This window comes from Dromiciops gliroides, chromosome 3 (genome assembly GCF_019393635.1).
Source record: "Dromiciops gliroides isolate mDroGli1 chromosome 3, mDroGli1.pri, whole genome shotgun sequence".
Classification (NCBI taxonomy): domain Eukaryota; kingdom Metazoa; phylum Chordata; class Mammalia; order Microbiotheria; family Microbiotheriidae; genus Dromiciops; species Dromiciops gliroides.
This window is the reverse complement of record NC_057863.1, coordinates 19,268,016-19,286,283: the sequence shown is the minus strand read 5'-3', so window position 1 is coordinate 19,286,283 and position 18,268 is coordinate 19,268,016. Positions and strand designations below refer to the sequence as shown.

The following is an 18,268-nucleotide window of genomic DNA, read 5'->3' as shown; positions in this document are numbered from 1 at the left end:
GAACAATGGTGGAGTTATACCTTAAGAATTCCACCTAAATGACTCAACTATTCTCAGCAATGCAATGATCCAAGACAATCCCAGAGGACTAATGATGAAGCATACTATCCACCTCCAGAGAAAGAACTGATATTGATTTAACATACTGAAGCACGCTATTTTCCACTTTATTGCTTTCATTTTTTTCTTTTATCAGAGTTTTCTTGTACAAAATGTCTAACATGGTAATGTTTTACATAATTGCACATGTACAACCTATATCTGATTGCTTACTGACTCAGGGAAATGGGAGGGGAGGGAGTTATGGATAGAATTTGGAACTCCAAACTTTAAATAAAAATGTTTATTACAATATTTATATTACACACACACACACACACACACACACACACACACACACAATTCCACCTAGATAAGATGGTCTTTACCATCTTAGCTTTTCCAGTTGGGTGAGATCCCACCTAAGATTGAACCCAAATCAGCCCAGTCCTTCAGAGGCTGTATTGACTGTTGCTCATGTCATTGTGGGCCAGATAATAGTGTCATGGGAGCACCCCAGAAGTTCTCTGGGGCACATCAAGGAATCTTCTCCTTGAGAAACTAAACTAGAGGACAGATATACCTAGAGATAAGCAGAACCAAATCGGACTGAGCTAGCTTTGGAATCTCCATCCTTCACTCTGGTCTCCCTTACCCCTGGGGAGATAAATTTGGGTATGGCTGCGGCCTTTGTGTCCTGAAGAGAGATCAGTAGCCACCCCTCACCTAATTCCTCCAGTCACTGCCAGTGGGGGGATGGTCCTCCCTCACTAAAGAAACTTTCTACAGGCAGATGGTCTACCCCCATCAGTCCTCTATAAAAGTACCTGCCAGTCTCCTGCTCGAGGAGATTGGTACCTCTGAGCCATATGCTTTGTGCCTATCTCCCCATGAGAAGTCCGAGGATTTCTTTGACAGTTTCCCTTCCCTCCCCCCTTTCCTTCCCTTGCCCCTAAATAAACTACCACCTTATTCTAACTGCTTTTGTGTGCAAGAGGCTGTAATTTTTTAAAGAGGAATTCTTAAGAACCCCTACCCCTAATCTAAACCCGTACCCCATTTCCTCCATATCAATAGCAAAATTAGGTAGATTTAGAACTAGGAGAATGACTAGACTGAGGAAGTAGTAACGAATGGCCCCACTATTTTCAGTATTTCTCTGCATGCCTTGGCTGAAGGACTTCCCCCTCCCCTGCCCTAGTTCACCATGGCATGGAGCCCCAGGGCCATTCACCAGCAGTCAGAAGACAGACCAGCTCCACCTACTGCAACTGAGAGGAGCCACAAGCTAACCCTCACTGCCCAGTTCTCACCAAGTGCTGGACACTCACTCTGGGATGGCTGCTGACCCCAACATGCCCTCCTCTGCAGGACCAACTCCAGAGCTCCATTCCCCTCTAGCCCCTGAACCCCTTGTTCTCTGGGCCTTGCCATTTGTCCTGCTCCTTTCCCTGCCAAACCCGGCCCTTCTGTTTGCCATGAAATGCACAAGTGCCTGCCTTCCCTGGTAAGAATAGGAAGTCCTTGACAGGACGGGCTGCCTTGATTGTCTGTGCACCCAGCACCTAACATAGGAGCTGGGCGCATAGGAGGTGCTTAGTAAACATGTTTCCATTCCATTCCACAGATGGCATGCTAGCCAAAATGAAGGAGATATGAGGCTTGGAGAAATGGATAATGGACTGGAGGATAACTTGGAAGCAAAGACTGACAGGCTGGAACAACAGGATAGAGTTATGTTTATTTTATCCTGGTTACATGTTCTTATTAAATCTTACACTTAGGTTAAAAATTGAACTGCAAATGTATAGGATGGAGGAGTCATGGGTCAAGTGCAATAGTTCAGACTGTAAGTATGACATGTTGGCTTTAAAAAGCAAATGTGATTCTAGATTGCATTAAGAGACAAAGTCAGTGATGGTTCTGCGGTACCCGGCCTGGTCAAACTCTATCTCATGTGCTGTGTTTCATCTTGGCTGCCCCATTTGAAGAGTCCTTGATATGCTAGAGTGAGTCTAAGATTCAGGTGGGGAGGAGACACAAAAGCATTTCATGAGAATCCATCGAAGGAAGTGGGCATATTTCATCTGGAGAATAAAAGCCTTGGAGGAACACTCTGCTTTCCTTGGCCTTCCAAAGACCAGAATGAGGACGGATGGCAAATTTCAAATCCCTTAACTATGCATATGTTTAGAGAGAGAGCAGCAAAAAGTGGAATAAATTGCCTTAGAGAGTAGTGAGTGTGGCCGCTCGTCAAGGACATTGAGGGGAGGAGGGTTGTTCAACTACAGGCCTCCTGGGATCCCTTCCAACACTGACAGCTTGGTTCTGTAAGCACTTAATGAAGAAAAGAGACACCCAGATCTGTCCCTGAAAATCTGAAAGAACAGCTGGAACAAATATGGCAGACCCAAAGGCACAGCCCATGAGAACATCCCCTTGTGGGTGGCCTCAGTGTTGATGAGGGATTCCTGGGAATCTACAAACAAAGCACACCCTGCAACACCGATGCTGAGTCAGGAACAGCAATACTTATGAGGCTCATGGACTTAAGTCACAGTCATAACTAATATCTTCTTTTGTGAACCTCAAAATACAAAGCCATCCGGAGGATACTCCCAGAAACCACAAGGAACCTAATGTCATCTTTTAGCTACTGAGCTTGTTTGTTTGAACATCCCAAGAAACTGGTGGGAAGTCTTCGATATCCAGATGGTCTCTGGAGGAAATGATCGGTATTTCCAGCTTGGTTTAAATCAGACTGTTGATACAAATGAAGACCTCTTCCTCCCCTTTCTCATCCAGCCCACCCCCATCCCCACCCCAGCCATCCAGGCCACAAAATGCCAATTTCCCCAAATACCAGACAGTTGTTTCAAGCCTCTGGGCCATCACTCATTTGTTTGCCAGCAGAAACCCGTCTTTGTAAGAGGGAAGACAACAGTCTGCTGTGTGCGTGTCTCAAAAGGTTGGACAGGAGGCCTGTTGGAAACCAACGGAGTCTAAGGAAAGGCAGACTCTTCTTGGACCCCAGATGGACCCTCGAACAATACACCATCGAGGCGGATCATCCCCAGAAACAAATGTCTGGGGATCCTGGAGGCTGTCCATGGTGCTGAGCTGATGGCCACCTTCTGGCTCATCTAGGTAGGAAACCCCATGGCAATCTCCCTTATTTTACACAAGGCCCCAGTGAGATGTCCTCCACTCTCCTAGCGCCAAATATAGTTTGAGGGATCAGCCTAAGCGGCAAGCTTAGGAGCTTAAACCCTTTACAAATAAAAATTCAGGCCAATACGTCAGCTTCCTGAAGCAAAGAACCAAGGCTGAAAAGGCTTCCTTATGCCCTTTCCACTGTTATCAGGAGCAATCCCTCGAATAAATATTTGTGCACTACAGCATAATCATTGTTTTTTAATAGCCAGTTAACAATAAACTAAAAAAACTAACCCAAAGCTGTAGGGTCTTATACAGCCAAGTCCCAGTCTCCCTGAAATCCACCAAGCCAGGGGAACATCAGAGACCACAGAGCTAATCAAAACCAAGGTCAGTCCCAGCTCCAGGGAGAAAACTCAGCTCTTGGCCTTTCCCTTCTTCACAGGCAGCTGACCTGTGGCCTCCAGGTACTTGTGGACAAGATCTTCTTGGGTGGCAGGCAGGCACGGCTGGTACCGAGAGTACTCCATCGTATATTCCCCTTTCCCCTGCAAGACGGAAAGAAGAATGAGATCTGTCTTGCTGTGCTTATTACCACCGTCACATAGAGTCATGCAAAACTGAGATCTGTGACCCAATGGTCGAGGGTGCGTTGATGTGCCTACGGTGCGCCAGGTGAAGCGAGGCACTAGGAATACAAAGACAGAGGAGCAGAAGCTTAGGTTCTATCAGAGAAGTGTCACCACAAGGCAATCTGGGGGTGGGAGGCAGGGGAGGCAGCAAGGATAGAGAGCTCTTTCTTTTGGGGGGTTTTGAACTGAAAGGATGGAGGCAGGACAGTCCATCTCCCTTTTCTCCATGAGAGAAGAGAAGAGATCATTCATCAGGCTTATTCCAGCCACTGGGCACAGGCGTGCCAAGAGAAGGCCTCATCTGTTTGAGGGGTGGTTTCTTCAAGCACACACGCACCTCGTTTAGACCCTGGCTTACCTCTGTGCATGACCGCAGTTCTGTAGCATAACCAAACATTTCATTTAGTGGCACCTGAAAAATCAATGCACAGTCAACATTTCAACAATGCTTCTAGAAAAACATTTAAACACAGAAAAGGCTCAGACGTTTCACTCCTGTGGAGTAAATGTTACCATGAAAGGAAAAAGCTCAAAGACCTCAACAGGAACAACTCATTTCTAGGCTTCTAACCACCACCAACTGAAAAGCCCCCCCCATCTGGCCGGCCTTGCCAGGCGTTAATTTGCCGTTCTGCTCTGCAGGACCCGACCAGATCTGTCTCCCTGCCGGGTGACACCTCTCTCCTTTGGCACCCTCAATCAGCAGCTGCTGGAGCTGCCTCTGGGAAGGCCCGAGGCCTCTCTTCTCACTGCAGGGGCTCCTGTGACACTACCCTGATGAACATGATGCAGGAAGGAGAGACACACTCACTGAATCCGAAGGCCCGAGTTCCCAGTGAAGCCGCTAGCCACACTGAGAGGAAGCAAGACCAGGCAGGACGCATCTAGAAGGAATTTCAAGGCTCAGAGGCCTCTTTCTATAGCCCCTAAGATGCAGAGCCCTACTGTCTCTTAGTTCCCAATACCCTGCCACCACATTCTCCCTCATAGACATATAAAGTCAGCACTGAAAGGGCCAGAAAGGGGTGGCTGTTGGGAGTCCTTAGTTATCAAAAATCTTAAGGGCTCATATAGAATTTGCACTCCTAAGAACTCTCCAAAGATCAACGTCACATACGTCGGCAAACAAAGTGAAGTAGTCCTCTACACCATCTTGTCCCGTGATCACTCCATGACGGCGGTTAATCCCAGCAATCACAGCGCCCTGGAACTCATTGGGAGCCACCACTTCCACCGACATCACTGGTTCCAGGATGCACATGGTAGCATCTGCCAAGGCTGGGGAGACAAGGGAAGAGTTAGCATGTCTGCCTCACACCCAGAGTGGAAAGGGCATTTGCCCTCACCACAAGTGAGGGCATGAAACTGCTAGAAAAGAGTTCAAAGGAAAGTCTTATCGCTTGTTGGACTTGATAAATGCTTGCTGACCTGGCCTGAATTCTGGTGCCCAGGGAAGATTCTGCAAACTGCAAGGTTTGGTCTGACCACATTTTCCTAACTGTGACTGGTTTCCCCAAAGCAGACACTAATTAACTGGGGCTTCGATCTGACGTAAGGAATCTTTCCGTTAATGGTTACCCATCAATCATGGAATCCAGGAACACAGAGCGAGGAGGGCCCCTGAAAGGGTACTGAGTACAGTCATCAGTACCCTGTCTTTAGGCATGGGAAAAGCAAGAGCCCACACTGCACAACTGACTGAGCAGCCCCCTGGGGGGCATCTAAATGAAATCATTCTTGCTAAAATCTCTTCTTTTCTGGTTCTTGTCAGACACAGAAAACAACTGTTCCTTCTGTCCCCGATAACTAAATCGCACCTTTGGTCTTTCTCTCTCTCTCTTTTTTTTTTTTGCTCAGGTCAATGGGGGTTAAGTAACTTGCCCAGGGTCACACGGCTAGTAAGTGTCAAGTGTCTGAGGCAGGATTTGAACTCAAGTCCTCCTGAATCTAGGGCCGGTGCTTTATCCACTGTGCCACCTAGCCGCCCCCGAGTCTTTCTCTTTTTAAGCTAACTGACCCAACTCTCTTCACTTTTCTTCCTATGAACTGTGTTTCCTTCCATGAGTCACTGGAGACTCAAACACACCTAAGAGTAAAAGCATCCATTGCTGTTATGGAAGTCCATTTAATTTGCTTAATACATAAGTGAGCTGTTTGTAGTTTGGAGGAGCACAGTTAAGAACAGAGTAAGGCAGACCACTAATGTGGCCTTGGTGCTTGTTACCAAGGATTTAAGACCAGTAAGCCATATGGACCTCTTCTTAAAAAGTTTTTTTAAAAACTGAAGAAGGGGCAGGTAGGTGGCACAGTAGATAAAGCACGAACCCTGGATTCAGGAGGATCTGAGTTCAAATCCAGTCTCAGACACTTGACACTTACTAGCTGTGTGACCCTGGGCAAGTCACTTACCCCCATTGCCCCTAAATGAAAACAAAGTTGCCCATACAAGGTCACAGACTCCCTGAAATCTGTTCAAGGTTAAGGATATGGAGCCCAGGTTGAGAATGCCTGGCCACCATAAAAAGGGTTGCTGGGCAAATGTGAATGCCCTCGTACTCTTCAGAAGCTCCCATTCACTCCAGACACCCTTATTACCAATCATGAAAGCACTTCCCTCAAAGAACTTCAGTAGCCACAGCTGTCAGCCTCACTGTAGTTCACTTCAACATCATCGAACTGTATTTCTGGAAAATGTTCTATAATTCAGAACCAAGTGCCCGAGCAGACCCAAATTTAATCCAAACGAGTGAGTTTTACAGCACTTTAAGTAGAAGGCCATGCCAGACTCCCAGGCTCCCCTGAGAATCCCTTAGGGGACCGAGTCCTAAACACAGATAGGAGGGTCAGGATGAACAAAGAACACAGACCAGCTCTACGGCTCCCTCTGCTGCAAATGGAAGAATTATATCCACACTACAGGCTTTCCCTGGCTCTAAAACAAGCTGCTGTTGTTTTTAAAACATGGACATGTTTTAGCCAGATGATAAAATCCCCTATGAACAATAAGGTCCCACAAAGACCTTTAACTCTCCCTGTCTCCCCCTAAATCCTCTCCATTCACCTCTGACCTTTTACTTTCTCCACGACAAGATTCTAGGGTCAGTCTGTAACTGCCAACTGGCAGTCCCCGTGAAGGTAGCTGATGGACTAAGGTGGGACCCCGAGCACAAGCAGGAACACTGGATCACCAAGGCGTTGTCAAGCCAAGGGCTGCAGCTCAGAATCCCAGGGGCTGGTGGCTATGGGGCTGGTGTGAACACTAGGCAAACACAGGTGGAGGGTAAGGTCTGCTCAACAGACCTGGGCCTAACAGTCTGAATGGGGTCAAATCCATAAAAACCAATAGTACAACCTAGACAAGTCCATCAGGCAATAAGACGACGAACGCGGATGAAAAGCCTGCCATGTGCCTCGTACTGCACTGAGCACTGGGGAGCCAATCCCAGGAGGAGGAGGGGAACCAGCAAACCAATGGGTACAAAGCAAGCTGCAAACAAGATGAGCAGGAAATAATGAGGAGAGGAAAGAGGGCCTGGCAGAGCATCCTACAGAAGATGGGGTTGTACGTGGGGCTTAAAAGAAGCCCGGGAGCCAAAAAGAAGAGATAAGGAGGCACAGGGGAGCGTCTAGTCTGTGCGACAGCCAGGAGGGCAGCGTCACTGGATCAAAGACCACGTGGTGGGGAGTGAGGGAAAAGAAGGCTGGAAAGGCAGGAGGCACCCGGACCATGAAGGGCTTTGAACATCCAGAGAGGCCAGAGGGAGGGCCTGATCAGGAGCCCGCATAGGAGGGAGAGGAGGGGTGGTCAGATAGGTAGGTAAGAGAACCAGGAGAATTCTTTCTAGAAAACCTAGAGAAGAGAGTCTCCAAGAGGAGAGAGTGATCCAGTGTCAAAGGTGCCCGAAAGGCCAGGGAGGAGGAGGGCTGAGAAAAGGCCCCCTTGGAGAGAACCACATTGTGGGGATAAGAAAGCGTGAGCAGAACCAGGGAAGGTACCTGCTGTCCACAGCCTTTGGATATGAGAAGACAGTCAGTGGGGATGGAGACAAGGATACCGCCCCCTCCCTCCTCACAAGCTTCCTTCCATTCTGAACCTTGATGTTCCACCTCAGTCAGGACCTTAGCTTCTCTGGCAGGACGGCTTGAAGACAGGCATATTCAACAAGGTACATTTTCAGTGAAAGTGGAGATAGGAAAGCAGGCTGAAACGGTCATAATCATCCCACTCACAAGGGGAAAGGCAGACGGCAAAGTGAAATCCTTACATTTCATATTTTATTCAAGACAAAATATGACTAAATCCAAGAGACAGTTTTGAGTGCAGATTCTGCCCCTAGTGATTTAATAAAAACAAAAAAACTAAGAAAACAGCCATTGAAAAGGTGAGCCAGAAAGAACTGGAAAGCGAGGGGATGCCCATCGACCGGGAAATGACTCAACAGTGGTGGTACATGATCATGGAAGGCTGTTGTGCTCTGAGAAACGATGAGCAGGATGGTTCCAGAAAAACCTGGAAAGACTCACATGAACAGGTGCAGAGTAAAGGGAACAGAACCAGGAGACAGTGTACACAGTAATGGCCAACACTGTCAAGATGATCAGCTGGGAAAGACTTGGATTCAGGAAGAAAACGCCACCCTCCTCCAGAAAGAACTGATGAACTCTAAATGCAGACTGAAGAAAACCCTTTTTAACTCTACTTTTCCTTTTGTCTGTGTTTTCTTTTGCAGCACAGCTAGTATGGAACTAAGTTTTGTACGACTTGACATGTATGATGGATATCCAATCGGCTCCTCAAGGGGGGTGAATTCAGAACTCAAAATGCTAACAAATGAATGTTTATAAAAATTTACACGTGATCGGGACGTATTTAACAAAATAAAACTATGTTACATAAAAAAGGGAAGAAAATGCGAGTCAGATGAATTTGTGCCTGTGTTCAAAGTGAAAGCATGCATTTGGGATGAAGAATACGGATGAAAGGGTTTTAAAAAAGGTTTTCCCATCTCACTTCGGAAGGTGCTAACAGTAGGATGAGAATTGAGAGAAAGTGACCAACATTCTGGCTCTAAGCATTAAGGCAGGAGACCAGTAGTGAGAAACTGGAAAAACTGGAATTTTTACATTGGAATCTTGGGTTCTTTTCTTTTACCCTAGAAGTTGTCTCTTAATGACCAAGGGGCAGGGAGAGGGAGAGGAAAACAGACATCCTGGACTAGCAAGTGTAAAATGAGAAGAAAAGGTGACAAAACAGACACTTAACATGAGCAAGTCAGACAAGCACTGTGCCTATGGGTCGGCCTCCTGCTGGCTCCAGCGGTTCTGCCCAGAACCACTAGTGTGTGGTTCTTCAGTTGTCTCATCTACTGGGTGAGTGTCTAGATATGTGCATACATATATATGTGTAGGCATGGGCATGTAGAAAGGTGTATATGTATAGAGATTTAAATGACCCATATTCAAATGCCTAGTGGTTAACATGGATGGATACTTGAGCATTTTTTTTTTTTTTTTGCATTTTTACTCAGGGTGGAAAAATGAATTGAGCTGGAAGGGAAGCTAGGAAGACCCAGATTCAAATCCCTCCTGACAAATACCTGTGTTAAGATAATGGATTTAGCAGATACTCAGGGACCCACCAGGAGATTTAAACTGATTGAATTAGATAAGGTGACTGACTGTTGACAGCTTACTAGAGTGTAAGCACATCTGGCTGGTACTTAAGGGTACTTAAGAAAGTAATTGTTCTCTGAAGCTAACAACTTTGAACTTTGACCACCTTTGGGCCCAGTCAACCAACCAGCTTGAAGAGCCTCCCATTTCTGGGAGGGGAACAGGAAGGAGGGAGCAGAGAGCTTGGTCTCTTCTGGCTGGAGAGATGGTGGGGGTGGCAGAGGACTTCAGAATCGGAAGCTAGGGAAGGTCAAGATTGCCAGGCTATAGGAACTCTGTTCTCCATCTTTCTTTTTCTTTTACTATCTTTCAATAAACCCTTAAAAAACCTAAATTTGTTTATCAGTGATTTTAGTCAGTTCCCCCCAAAATGGGGAGACAGATTAGAACCCACATTTAGAATTTTAAATTACACATACCATTTGTGCCATCCTGGGCAAGGCTAGGCCAGGGTGTCAAACTACCCCCCCAAAATTCCTGGGGGATCAAACAAAAGTCAAATGTAATTAGGAAATGTTTAAGAAAATAAATGAAAATGGAATGAAACATAATGTTAAGTGGTGGCTAAGTCAACCTTCAGCAGAATTTGATATCACTGTTCTAGAAAATGCTTTAAGCCCACAAGCTGAAGAGAAAGAGCCCAACTTCACCAGAAGAAGGAATCACTCACAGGGAGTTCCCCAAGTGAAGGAAATCACATGTCCAGTTCCTTGCCCTTTATTCTTGAATGCTTCCTTTAAAACGATAAAGCTTCAAAATGTTTTAAATATGATAAGCATAGCTGTTTATGTAATCCCTCCCCTACTTTTAGAGGTGAGTAATTTCAATTTTTAAAAAGTCTACTTTGGGGGCAACTAGGTGGCGCAGTGGATAGAGCACCGGCCCTGGATTCAGGAGGACCTGAGTTCAAATCCGGCCTCAGACACTTATCACTTACTAGCTGTGTGACTCTGGGCAAGTCACTTAACCCCAATTGCCTCACCAAAAAAAAAAAAAAAGTCTATTTTGTTTTCAGCACACTGCTCTAACGAAAGAGGGGCTCATGCTTGATTCACCTTTCTGGATTGATTGATTGATTGATTTTTAGTGAGGCAACTGGGGTTAAGTGACTTGCCTAAGGTCACACAGCTAGTAAGTGTCTGAGGCAGGATTTGAACTCAGATCCTCCTGAGTCCAGGGCTGGTGCTTTATCCAGTGCACCACCTAGCTACCCCACGTTCTGGATTTATTAAAATAAACTTATCAAAATCAAATCCACATATGCTAAGCACTGCTCAGAAAATCACAGATTCCTTGAAATCTATTTACAATGAATAAAATGTACAAAGCATTCCTTCCCTCTATTGATGTGAACATCTCCCTGTTTCCTATCAGCAGAAGACCTAAGGCTACTGTCTGTCTTGGCTGTGTAAGTTTTCTAGAATAGCTAAGATTTCAGTTTAATTGCTTTTTAAACAGGGAAAGACAGCTGAGTTCAATGGTCTTAAACATGGAGTTCACATTCATTTCAAGTTTACAGCCCTTAAACTCTTTTTGTAGCAACAAAGAACTGGTAACTAAGGAAGTGTCCACCCACTGAAGAATGGCTACATAAATTATGGGACAGGAATGGAATGGCATGCTATCGTGCCTTAAGAAATGACAAGAGATGATTTCAGAGAACCCTGGGAAGACTTGGGTGAACTGATCCAGAGTGACGTGGGCAGAGAAAAGGGGAACAATTTATGCAATGACAACAGTATCGTAAAGGAAAAAGCTTTGAAAAACTTACAAACTCTTGATTCATGCAATGACTAACCGCAATTCTGACTCATGATGACACATGCTACACACCTCCAGAGAGTGTAGACTGAGATGGTTTTTTAGATGTGGCCAATGCAGGAATTTATTTTAACTGACTATTCATAATCCTTATGAGGTGCTTTTTTTTCCTTTTATTTTTCTCCCAATAGTGGGTAAGGAGATGAGTAGGGAGAGAAAATATATGTTTGTTAAATGAAAATAAATGAAAATATTTTAAAAATATATATTTGTAGCACTTAGAAAGAAAGCAATGATTGCTTCAAAAAAACCAAATCATGCCAAACTCACCTTCGTTTCCTTTTTTAACAGGGTCACAAGACTGGTAGAATAGAGAAAAGACACAAACATAGACTACATGTTTTTAATCAAGGCATCTGACAAATTCCCATCAGATCTTTTTGGAAAAGCTGGGATGATCTGAATTGTAGCAGTTCTGTAGATCTGGACTGTTGATCACCCAGACCCAAAAGGTAGGAATTAATGGGTTGATCCCAACCTCAAGCGCCTGGCTAAAGCCACCAGTGGTATGCTTATCAAATGTGTAGGGGGATATAAAGCTGGCATAACAAACACAGATGGCAAAACTGGGATCCAAAAAGACCTCAAGAAGCTAGAAAGATGAACAGGATCTAAGACGAAGACTTTTAATAGAGCTACTTCAATGGGGTTCCAGATGGAGGACAGACGAGTCGGGGAGACAGTTCATATGAAAAGGATGCAGGCATTTTCATGGACAACCCCACTCCTTTGAGCCTAGGGGTGTCGTCAGTGTGGTGCGCATGCTCTGCTCCGGTCAGGCTACAGCACGAGGCCTGGGGGCCCTTCTGAGTGCCATGTTTCAGGAGAAGACAGGGACAACCTAGGATGCATCCAGAAGAGTCATCAGGAATATGAAGGGCTTAGCAACAACTGCAGGAAGTAGAGAGTGAGAAGAGAAGGATGCTTGGAGAATCTGTCCCCATACGGATGTAGGATGAGCCTTCTTGGCTTTGCCACCAGGGGCAGGAGCAAGACCAGGGGCTGCAGAGAGGCCAATTTCAGCGCACGAATGGAGAGAGGAGGCACTTCTCCCTCCCTCTGTTTGACCACTTAGGCCACTTCAGGAGCTTGTCCAGCTCAGACAGGGGCAGAATACTGGGTTCCAACCTCTTACTGATAAAGCAGGACCTTGGTTAAACCATGGCTCTGGGAATGGGGTGTTCTGGCCAATTTACGTTTTTGGTTAACTGAAGGTCAATCCTGAAATCTTTTGTTTTGTTGATACAAAATTCTTTCTACAACAAACTCATTCTTCTGTCTCACGTATATGGGACAGACTTTCGCCATACTGTGGTGAGTCCAAAAGCTGCATGGTCATCCTGAGGAATCCAGGACCATGGTTTCAGTGACGTGGGCAGTCCACTCAACAGCACGGCATGCTGCCTCGTCTGGCCTCATCCAGCCTGTGGTTCTTACAATAGAACTCGCCAATGTGAGCTAGAAGGGGCTTTGGAGCTCATCTTGTTCAGCCACTTGGACAGCTAGGTGGTGCAACGGATAGAGCATTGGCGCTGGAGTCAGGAGGACCCGAGTTCAAAACTGGTCTTGACACTTGACACTTACTAGCTGTATGACCCTGAGCAAGTCACTTAACCCCAGCTGCCTCAAACTTCCAGGGCCATGTCTAGTCATCTTGATCTATATCTTGCCACTGGATCCAGATGACTCTGGAGGAGAGTGGGGCTGGTGACTTTGCAGAACCCTCCCTCACTTCAATCCAATCTAGTGCAAGTCATGACATCACCCCAGACGTCACGGTCCTTTGAGAACAAAGCACAAACAACCAGTCCCACCACCTCGTTTTATACCCAAGGAAACTGATGGCCAAAGAAAGAGCTGACATCACATGCACTGAGGGGATCTGAACCCAGATCTTCTTGTTCTGTCCACCCTCTTTCCACTAGGCCTTCTTGGCCACATCCTTCCACAGATGATCTACCCCAAACATAAGGAGCCTTCCTCTAGGCCCCTGAACATCCTGTGGACAGACTGTCCATTTGTTATTGCTCACTCATAATACATGCTAGACCCACCTCTTCTTCCAAGCACGCAGATCAACCATGTTGAGGAAAGCCTTGTAAGTCAACAAGCATTATGGCTTACTGGCTTTGTTATGACAACTGTCACAAAGCAGTCATCAGGCACTGGGGAAGCACTGCAGCCTGTCTCCGGGTCACCCACAGTTCTGACCCTTCAGCCCCAGAGCATCCCAGGCAGAACGCTGGTGTTCAGAGGAGAGGCCGCGGGGGAGGGAGCAGCTCGGAAAGCCCTGCACGGGCACATAAATTCTCTGATGCAATCTGTCCTATTCGTTTCCTCTTGGTAGGTACAGGAGATTGAGAGAGTGTCCTGGCACTAGCATGATTCCTTACTATTGCTGTTAGATAAATTTCTCACCTCAGATGGCTTTCTTGTCATTTCTTTTTTTCATAAAAGTCCACTATTTAAAAAAAAAATCTGAGCAATGGAGGGTTTTAGTGTAAATGAGTCTAAGCATGAGAAGTTTCTGCTTTTTGCAGTACTGCAAAACTCAGCTATAGTCTCAACTATAATGGAGGCTTGTTACTCGTTCTTTTCCAAATAAAATTTAACAATTTTCTATGTGCCCATAGTCCCCAATGCCACATATATAAAGAAGTCCGCTTAGTGAGTAATCACTTATTTTCTGCCCTTTGCATAAATCACTTAAAAATGAGAACATTTTTTTTGAAATTCTGACTCTTCTTGCCTTGTATCTATACTAAAGGCACAGGTGACAGACTTTGTTGTTTTTAGCCAGAACTCAACCCTCCCTCTCCATCCCCAGTGGCTCACAAAGAACAAACAATTGAACGGATTTATCCTACCTTGCTTAAGTGCACCTTCCCCAGCTCGAATGAAGGAGATTTCATTAGAATCCACCATGTGGTGTGCTCCATCTTGGACGATAAATCGTACCCCAGATATCCGGTGACCTGAGAGGGGACCTTTCTGACAAGCATCCAAGAATCCCTAAAAAAAAAAAGAGGAGTGTGCATGTGTATGCGTGCTGTATACAGCTTCCAAAGCAAGTGAGTCTTCACCTTGCTGAGAATCCAAGACACTCATGGGTTTGAAAGCTGAGTGATGCTTCTCAAACAACATTACCTGGGCACAAGACTGCCAGTGAATAACAAACAAGACAATATTCTGCAGCTCTATTTCACAGGTATTACAGCAATATGAAAAAAAAGGGCTGCCATCTTTGGCGCCTTCCCTTAACAGTAATTACTTCATTTTTGCAGCCCATCATAAAGACAACATTATCACGATGTGGAAACCAAGGAAGGGAGAAAGGAAACCACTACAAAACTTCAATCAAAACCGGGTCTGGGGGCAGCTAGGTGGTACAGTTAGATAAAGCACCAGCCCTGGATTCAGGAGGACCTGAGTTTAAATCCAGCCTCAGACACTTGCCACTTACTAGCTGTGTGACCCTGGGCAAGTCACTTAACCCTCATTGCTGCACCAAAAAAAAAAAAAAATTAAAACCGGGTCTGCGCAGTCCCAGGAAGGCCTCACCAGAGAAGCAGACCGCCAGAGTCTCTGAATCAGCTGAAGTGCCAATGTCGTCAGGAACTAAGCTCACAGTCTGGTGAGAGGGCTGAGCCCTGGGCAGGAGGGAGACTACAGGGGTCTATACTGGTGCTGAGGCAGAATTTGGATTTTTCACCCCTGCTGAAAACCAGGAGGTAGGCTTGAGTAGCAGTGGCCCAGGTCGGGGAGGGGCACAGGCCCATGGACCAGGGAACAGGCCAGACAAGTAAGGAACCTGATTCTCCTTAAATCATACCACCTGGGACTTCTGAAGCTTGGGATACTGCAGCCTGGAAACAGTGCCCCACTTTAAGGAGCTAAGTCAAGTAAAAGAAAGGCAAGATGAGCAGACAGAGAAAGGTGAGGACCATAGAAAGTTTCTTCAGTAACAAGGAAGACCGAGGTGCACCCTCAGAGGAAGATGCCAACATCAGGGCCCCTATATCTAAAGCTTCCAAGAAAAATACGAATTGGTCTCAGGCCATAGAGGTGCTCAGAAAGGACTTTGAAGATAAAGTTAGAGAGGTAGAGGAAAAAATGAAAAGAGAAATGAGGGTGATACAGGAAAGACATGAGAAAAAAGTCAACAGCTTGAAAAGTCAAATGGGGTCCAGGGGTGATGCTTTGTCCACTGTGTCACCTAGCTAGGTGATGACATCTTTAGGGTTAAATTGAGGGGTAAAGGGAATGCACTGGGGGAAGGGGAAGGGCAGAGGTGAAATCCTACAAGAAAGAAACAGGAAAAGGCTTATGGAGTGGGGGAAAAGATAGGAGAGGAGCAGGGCAGTAAATGAATTTTACACTCATCAGAAAAGGCTCAAAGACCTTAAACTCATCCGAGGTGACTAACAGACACACCCAACTGGGTGGAGTAATCTATTTAATCTTGGCAGCAAATGAGCCTAACACTCATCAGAATTGGTTCAAAGAGGGGCAGCTAGGTGTCGCAGTGGATGGAGCACCGGCCCTGGAGTCAGGAAGACCGGAGTTCAAATCTGACCTCAGACACTTGACACATTTACTAGCTGTGTGACCCTGGGCAAGTCACTTAACCCCAATTGCCTCACAAAAAAAAAAAAGATGAAGAAAGAATTGGCTCAAAGACCTCAATCTCATTAGAATTAGCTCAAGGAGGGACTAATGTACACACTCAATTGGGTGGAGTAATCTCTCAAACCCGGAAGGAAAATAGGAGGGGAAGGGGATAAAGAGAGAGGGGCAGGGGCAGCTAGGTGGCACAGTGGATAAAGCACTGGCCCTGGATTCAGGAGTACCTGAGTTCAAATCCGGCCTCAGACACTTAACATTTACTAGCTGTGTGACCCTGGGCAAGTCACTTAACCCCAATTGCCTCACTAAAAAAAAAAAATTAAAAAAAAAAATTTAAAAAAAAAAAGAGAGGGGCAAAAGAAGGAAGGGCAGAGTGGGGGAGGGGACGGACAGCTGAAAATCCCTTTTGAAGAGTGACAGGATGAAAGAAGATGGATAATAGAATAAATATCATGGGGAAGGGAATAGGATGGAAGGGAAACAGTTAACAATAGTAATCATGAAAAAGAGAAAAGGGGGAAAAATTGTACAAAAAATATTTATAGCAACTCTTGGTAGAGGCTAAGAATTGAGAATCAAGGGAATGTCCATCAATTGAGGAATGATGGAAAAAGCTGTGTTATATGATTGTAGTGGAATGGTCTTGTGCTACAGGAAATGACAAATAGGATGATCCCAGAAAAACCTGGAAAGACTAATGAACATCGATGTATGGTGAAGTGAGCAGACCTGGGAGGACATTGTGCGTAGTGACAGCAGTATTGTTCAATGAGCAATTGTGAATGACTTAACTACTCTTAGCAGTGCAATGATCCAAGACAATCCCAAGGAACTAATGAGGAAGCTTACTATGCACCCCCATAGAAAGAACTGATAAAAAGAACACTTGTGGATTGTACATATATAACCTGATTGCGATCTTGTGGAGGGGGGAGGAAAGGGAGGGAGGGAGAAAAATTTGGAACTCTAAATCTTATGAAAACGAATGTTAAAAACTACCCTTACATGTAACTGGAAAAAAAAAATAAATGTTTGTTGCTAAACAAAACAAAACAAAAAAAAGGGTCTGCATGATAGATCCCAATCTCCCAAGTAATATGCTAGAGTAAGAGATCGTGCCTTTAAATGGTCCACAACATCGATAAGGACTGCAGTGGGGGAGATGCCAACAATAACGTGCCATTTCCAAGGAGCACAAGGGTATATATCGATATGAAGCTTTATGAATTTTAGTTCTGCCTGACTTGAGGCAGGCTCCTGAACGGAGGACGCTGGAAGGAGAACAAAAGACACAAGAAAAGTAGAAGGCGATATTGGAAATCCGGAGCAGCATTAGCCACCGGCACCTACATTTCAGCCCATCAACAAGGAAGCTCCAATTTAAAAAGGGGGATGGAGGGTGGGGTGGAATCTTTGGGATTAGACTAAAAAACAAAAATCAGCTGCAACTTTTAATTCTACCCTACAGCAGGTAAATTTGAGGGGGGGAAAAAGCAGCCAAAGTGCATGAAACTAAACACACATCATCATCTCTCAAGACAGAGGATCCCAATTTTTTATTAATTTACCATGCCTTACTAACAACCAACTAAACAATTTCAAGGTATTCTCGGAGAGCCAAAGCTCACGGTCGCTGAGAAAGTGCGATCTCTCACCAGCCTCCAAAAGGCACCGATTTACTGATGCTGTACAATTAAAGGACAGAGATCCCTTAAATCAAACGAGAAGCCTAAGAGTCAGGTATCAGAACAAAGTTATAATTAAGGCAAATAAAGCAGAGAAGAATGAGCTAAGATATGAAGTCAGAAGTGAGCCAGTCTGCTGCTTTAACAAAGCAAAGAGATTTTCTCACCTTTTCTATGGCAGGAATAAACTGCTTTGGAATATTTGTCCCAAAGGTTTTATCTACAAATTCCACCTTGGTGTAGTTCTCAGGTTCTAGAGGTTCTAAGACGCCTATCACTTTCCCATACTGGCCGGCACCACCAGATTGTCTCTTATGAGTGAAGTCAAACCTGGACGTGAAGTAAAGAGAGACACAAAAATAAGAGGTTAACCTGGTCATTAAATGGCCCCCAGGATTTCATTAATATGGCCAGTCCCTCCACCAGTGACAACTACAGTCTGTTTTCCCTCTGCTTATCATGGGTGATTCCTGGCAATGCTTTCCCATGGGCCCCTCCCCCCAAGAATCTACTCTGTGCTCAAGGTTCTCCTTGGGCCCCACCTGGCCCCCATCCATGGCTTCTTAGCATTCTTCCACAAGGCTGCTTGTCATTAAAATTAAGGGACTTTCTACCACATCTCTCTTTCCTTAAGCA

General features: G+C 45.4%; 1 protein-coding gene across 1 annotated transcript in view; it reads right to left on the bottom strand.

Moving 5' to 3' along the window:
* Nucleotides 1-1,761: 1,761 nt before the first annotated feature.
* GFM1 (G elongation factor mitochondrial 1) overlaps nt 1,762-18,268 on the bottom strand; it is a 47,706-nt gene continuing 31,199 nt past the window's right edge. The window contains exons 14-18 of the mRNA XM_043992661.1: nt 17,800-17,962; nt 14,189-14,333; nt 4,945-5,105; nt 4,186-4,239; nt 1,762-3,743 (exon numbers count right to left, since the gene is read on the bottom strand). Of these exons, the coding sequence (XP_043848596.1) occupies nt 3,612-3,743; nt 4,186-4,239; nt 4,945-5,105; nt 14,189-14,333; nt 17,800-17,962 (655 nt within the window). The 3' untranslated portion in view covers nt 1,762-3,611. The remainder of the gene's footprint in view (nt 3,744-4,185; nt 4,240-4,944; nt 5,106-14,188; nt 14,334-17,799; nt 17,963-18,268) is intronic.